This window comes from Acanthisitta chloris, unplaced genomic scaffold (genome assembly GCF_000695815.1).
Source record: "Acanthisitta chloris isolate BGI_N310 unplaced genomic scaffold, ASM69581v1 scaffold17563, whole genome shotgun sequence".
NCBI lineage: Eukaryota > Metazoa > Chordata > Aves > Passeriformes > Acanthisittidae > Acanthisitta > Acanthisitta chloris.
Window position 1 is genome coordinate 35,378 of NW_008664549.1, and position 6,344 is coordinate 41,721.

Below are 6,344 nucleotides of genomic sequence, written 5' to 3' on the forward strand. Positions count from 1 at the left end.
CTCCTAGATCATGTTTAGAGTCCTGTGTTGCCATAAGAAAAATTACTTAGGCATTAAGCATTTTATGACTTTTTTCCTAAGCTCTGTCCCCCACAACCCAGTTGACTGTGGTGTGTTCAAAGGCTGACAGGGATGGGACGGGCAACACAAACTACATCTCTTGAGCCTTTTCCTGGCTGAGCTGCTATGGCAACACAAACCACATCCCTTGAGCCTTTTCCTGGCTGAGCTGCTAGCCCACTGCTAGCCCAGGGGGATGCAGCCGAGAGAAGAGGAGCTGCCTGTGAGCTGGAGGCTGAAAGATGTGCCCACCCATGAACTGGGGCAGAAACAGCCTCCAGAAGGAAATCTCCTTGGAAACACCTTGCCACAAGTGCTGCTGAGGGATGTCTGAGCACAGGTGTGCCAGGCAGCAGCATCAGTTGCTGTGGGGTCTCACTGGAGGACAGATAAGTTGGACAATGCAATTGTAGGGTCTCATTGGAGGACAGATAAGTTGGACAATGCAAAACTGTCATATATTTGTAGAAGGATACAGATAATAGCCAACATTAATAGACAGGTAAGAAAGTACAGCAGACTGGAGCCTGTAGGGTTTTATGTGGTCCATAAGTTCAGATGACTATTGGAAAATCTGAGAGTTTCCTTGCGGGTTTTTCACTCTCTCCTACCTCTTGTTTCAGCCTCTACTTGCCGAGCTCAGGACAACTGGAAAACCTGAGTTTCCTTGAGGGTTTTTCACTCTCTCCTACCTCTTTGTTTCAGCCTCTACTTGCCGAGCTCATGGAGTGTGCAGGTTGGTTTTGTGACTCAGCAAGACACCCAGGTTCACCCACACTCAGTGGAAAAAATCATTTACCATCGAAATTATAAACCCAAGACAATGGGAAATGACATAGCACTGATGAAACTGGCAGCACCACTTGTTCTCAATGGTAATTCTCTCTGGTAGCTTTCACTTGACTTTCTCACCTATATAGCTAAGAGCAAGAAGGGTCTCTCCTGGTAGAGACAGGGAAATTTCTGTTGGTGTCCTGTTCCTGCCCCAGGACAGTGGAGTGGGTTCTCATTGCCTCTAAAAGCAATGGGAGATGTGCAGTGTAGATGTGTAGCCTGTTGCTGTGATGGCAAGGCAGTGATCCCTGTTCAGGCTACACCAGCAGAAACCACCCAGTCTCAGTATCAGGAACTCCTCTGTGCTCCATATCCAGGCATGGACAGCAACAACGTGCTGCAAAATGTTCCCACTCCACTCTGGTATTGGTTTACTGAAGGCATTTAATAATAGGCAAACATTAACTTTCTTCTTTTTAAATACTTTTCCTATCTAAAATAAATGCCCTGCCTCATTTTACTTGGAGGTCACAGAGATTTTTATCATGTCCTTTCTGTGAGTCTGGAGAGATCTCACAGTGTCCAAAGCTGAAAATCAAGCTTAAATTTCAAAGAGAAGAAAAGGTAATTCTAATATAATGACACTATTAAATTAAAAGTGCTTTAATTTTCTCAGCAGGATGCTACCTACAGCTGACACTTGGACACAGAGAGTTGAAATAATATGTAATATTATATGAATTTAAATGATCATCTGCCAATACATCCTAATCACTGTGAGCTCTCTGCAAAGGGGAACTGGAGCTCCCTGATGCATCTAGATTGTCAGTTCCTAAATCAATTATCTCACAATGCTTTAAACTTTCACGTCTAATGAAAATTAAACTTGATTTTGTTGGTTTATATCTCAGTTAATGCTGTTTTCTTTTGCTCAGGAATAAGTCTGGGGAGTCTGTCAAGAACAGTAGTGACTCCACACCTGAGCAAGATACCCACTCTGCCCCAGGGGGCTTGGATGCTCCATTCTGGGGTCTTCATGCTTTGAGCTGGGATCATGGCACTGTGGAGAACTGAACCACTAGGAACTGCCTAGTAGTATCTTGTATCTCCTCTCCCTTTGCTCAGCGTCAGCTCATCTTGACCTGCCAGTTTGTCCCTGCAAGCATCAAACACTGATTAAATCACGTGCCATTCTGTAAGCCAGAGCAGAGAGGCACCGAAATGCTACAAGCTCATGGGTGGGAGGCAAAGAGACCCCTAGATGTCTTGTTACTCTTTCAGGAGACTGCAGAGACGTGCACAGCTCCTTGTCGCACCCAATCTGAGTGCCATGGGGCACTCTACCCATCAGCTTCCCACGTTGTGCACCTCTTGTTTGCTCATCTTCAATTTATTGACCTGCTCACACCTCCTTCTATTGCTTCATACTCAAAACTCCTTGGGCCTGGTGTAGGTGTTGTTTCAAACCCATGGTGTTGGCCAGAACATAAAAGACCTGAGGAACTTCCAGGCTATTTATGGCGAGAGTGGGTAGTGTTCATAACAAGTTCACTGTAAGCCAAATCTTCAAGTTTTTCTGAATTTTAAAGCTATTCTCTCTTCTCAGTCTCTCTCTTTATTTTTTTTAAATAGGTCACATAGAACCAATTTGCCTGCCTAATTTTGGTGAACATTTCCCAGCAGGGAAAATGTGTTGGGTATCAGGATGGGGAGCAACTGTGGAAGGAGGTATTTTAAATGTTCTTCTGTTGATTACACTGCATGAAAACATCTCACATACAGTAAATAGAGGATTTGCTTGAGGCATTGTTCAACATTATATTTTCTGGAATATCTGTGGGGGGAAAAGAAGACATATTCCTAAATTTTATGCTCACCCTGAGCTGTAGAAGTGCTGTACAAACCCTAATCACAAGGAATGGATGGGGACACTCTCTGAAATGGTTGAAAATTGCACATATAGAGTGACAGTGTCCACAGTGTTGTACTCAGTCAAACAGGTTATGCCTCTTGTAACTTCAAGCATAGAAAGCACAGCATGGTGCAAGAGTCTATCACCCCTTTTTTAAGAGAAAGCATGTCTGTATTTTCAGGCAGGTTGGGTGATGTAGAAATTGGAACTGTGAATAATGTGAAAAAGAAAAGGGAATTTGTGGGTTTTTTCTTACTGTGACTCACAGGTCATGTTAATCAATAATATGTATTGAATCACTTGCACGTGAAAATGTGTGAATTCTCAGGTCATTGTTTCTTTATCATTCTTCATTCATCTCATTTAATGTATTCTCCTTGTTCAGAGAACAAGAACAGTGTGTTACCTGTACAGATAACAGTGAAAGGTGGGGAGAAAATGAAAGCAAGGCTTGCCACATAAAAACTCAGCTCTAAATTGACAATAGGCAGTGTGAAAATACTCCCATTTGTAGACATGATCCATTCAGGCTTTGAACAAAATACAGCAAATATTTGTAAAACAAATCAGGTATTTGTAATGATTTGTTGGCTAACAGAACAGGCAATAAATTCAAAACAGATTTTGGCACTAGTGTTGCAGACAATGTTCAACTGGTTTTTTAGTTCATTGTTGCCATTGATTGCCCAAATTAAAGTTGAAACATATAATGTACAGATTTTATTGTCCACTGTGATAGTCTACAGGTCTGTAGAGTTACTGCATTCTGTAAGTGATGAGGCACCAAGTTGAGTTGCCTGTGTGTTGTCCTTTTAACTGCATTTCTTTCACCCTTCCTTGCCAATCCTTTGTAAACTAAAACATTTGCTGTTTATAAATGGAGATTATTTTCAAGGACAGAAAGTCTTTTTTCTTTCTTTTTCTGTTTTTTTTTTTTTAACAGGTGATACATCTGACACCATGAATTATGCAGGTGTTCCTCTGATTTCAAATGCAATTTGCAATCACAGAGATGTCTACGGTGGGATCATAACTTCTTCAATGCTTTGTGCTGGTTTCCTAAAGGGAGGGGTAGACACCTGTCAGGTATGGAAGTTTCCAAACTGCAACTGTGCTCATTAACATCAGCAATGGAAAAACATAGTGATAAGTTATCAGAAGGCACTCCCAGGCTTTTCTCGGGCAAACATTTGGGTTTGTGCCATCTATTCTGTTTGCCACGAATATCAATCACTGGACTGTGTGTGCATTCATATGCTACAATTTCCTTTTCATGTTTCTTCTGTGGACCTTATCTGCTTCTTCTGAAGCCAAATTTGCTTAAGATATATCTTGATTTCTTGCGTGTGCTGCAGCATGGTGCCATCCTTTCTTTGCCTTGGCTGTGGCCTCTGCACTGCACTGAATTGCACTGCACACTGAGCAGCTCTGGAGACCTGCAAGGTGCTGAAACCCCATGATGAAAAGCAGCCAAAGCATATATCAACAGAGAAGCAGAAGTGTGTGATTTTGCAAAGAGTAGTGAGGCAAGGCAAAGAAGAAAGGGAGAGATGTCTGAGTAACTAGAGGGCTAGTAATGACTCGGGAAGAGAGGTTCATGGTAATGATGCAGCAGAGCATCCTTCACTACACAGGGTGGTGATGATTCCAAATCACTGTCAGAGTCATGGCAGTGCCAACTTTATGCCAGGTCTCTTCATACACACCATGTGGACTGACTTAGGTAGTCATGGATTGAGAGCAAATGTTGGGAAGAAACTTCTAGTGGAAGGTGTTCCTGCCCATAGGAGGAGGCTTGGAACTAGATAGTCTTTAATGTCTCTTCCAACCTAAACCATTCTATGATTCTATGAACTTCACGTTTCCAGATTTTCTCAGTCCCACTCATGCATGGGACAAGATAAAGCAAAGACATTAGGTGCACAGACCTTCATTTAAGCCCCTGTTTGCACACATCCCCCCAGCAAGGTACCTGGGGCAGCACATCACTCTGCCTGGCAGAGCTGCCCAAAGGAAGTGTGCTCTGTGCACAGCTCCATGTGAGAAGGAGACCTACTCAGCAATGCAAGAGGCTTGTTCCAAATTCCCTTTTTTTCTGATGTTGTGCTGGCTCTGATGCTCATAGGACAGGAAACTTCCCCTGCAGAAATAAAATGAGAATTTTCAGTACTTAGATGTGAGTCCCTATGAAGACAGGCTGAGAAAGCTGGGGCTGTTCTGCCTGGAGAAGAGAAGGTTGTGTGGAGACCTCAAGGAACTGAAGGGGTTTACAGGGAAGCTGGAGAGGGACTCTTTGTTAGGAACTGTAGTAATAAGACAAGAGGTATAAACTGAAAGAGGGGAAATTTAGATTAGATATTAGGAAGAAGTTTTTGTATGGGGGTGGTAAGACAATCACACAAGTTGCCCAGGGAGGCTGTGGCTGCCCCAGCCCTGGCAATGTTCAAAGCCAAGATGGATAAAGCCTTGAGCAACCTGGTCTGGCGGGAGTTGTCCCTGCCCAGGGCAGGGGGGTTGGTACTGGATGATCTATAAAGTCCATTCCAACCCCTTAGCATACTTTGAAACATACTATGAAACACTGAGTTGAATCTGCTTAGCAAATTGCCTGGGAAGGGCCAGAAAAGCATGTGAGAGTACGCAGGGAAGGAGGTGAGATGTGAGCTTGGTGTTGCAACCCTGGGCTCAGCTCAGCTCAATAGCCAGGAGTCAGGGAATGAAAAATATGATCTAATATATGTCTCAAAAGTCTCCAACTTCTAGTGTAACATATACTTTTCCCAGGACCCAGAACAGAGGATAAACAAGAGACTTTGAATTACTGAACTATGTCTCTCCCAATACATCTCCAAATAGATGTTCCCCTCTTTTTCTGGGGCACTGACATTTGTTTTAATTCTTTCTTCTCCAGGGAGATAGTGGGGGCCCTTTAGCATGTGAAGATATGAGCATCTGGAAGCTGGTGGGGACCACCAGCTTTGGAGTGGGCTGTGCAGAAAAGAACAAGCCAGGTGTCTACAGCCGAACCACTTCCTTCCTGGACTGGATACACGAACAGATGGAGGTCTGGTTTTGCCTTGGTTCTCCATCTCTGGATGTTTCTTTGGTCCTCCTGTGCAACATGGGGTTTAGCTTGTATTTGTCATGGCTGAGTTGTGTCGTATGGACATATGTGGCTTGTTTGGGATTTGGGGCAGGTCTTCAGGCAGAGCAGGGTGCAGGGGTGTTAGTGAGATGCTGGGAGCACCCTGCAGGGGTAGAGAGGAGAGGAAAATATATCAAGATGGGTGGGAGTGACTGGGGCAGGGACCTGGAGGCACAGCAGGGAGGAGGGAGGTGGGAAAGGGCTAAGACAGGACATGGGGGCCAAGGAAAGAGATGCTAAGGGACTTTACCTGAAGCTGTGATGCTGCTACAGAAAAGTCTGAGGAGTGGAAGCTGAATAGATCAGTACCTGAAGGAGCCTACAAGAAAGATGGAGTCTATGTACACGGGCCTGGAGTGACAGGACGAAGGGCAATGGCTTCAAACTGAGAGTAGATTTAGATTAGATACTAGGAAGAAATTCTCTGGGAGGGTGGTGAGGCACTTGCACAGG

General features: G+C 44.1%; 1 protein-coding gene across 1 annotated transcript in view; it reads left to right on the plus strand.

Moving 5' to 3' along the window:
- The window catches only part of TMPRSS3 (transmembrane protease, serine 3), a 16,539-nt gene that overhangs the window by 9,869 nt on the left and 326 nt on the right, over window positions 1-6,344 (plus strand). The window contains exons 9-12 of the mRNA XM_009071413.1: window positions 766-935; window positions 2,467-2,562; window positions 3,690-3,832; window positions 5,658-5,810. Coding sequence (XP_009069661.1) covers window positions 766-935; window positions 2,467-2,562; window positions 3,690-3,832; window positions 5,658-5,810 — 562 coding nt within the window. The remainder of the gene's footprint in view (window positions 1-765; window positions 936-2,466; window positions 2,563-3,689; window positions 3,833-5,657; window positions 5,811-6,344) is intronic.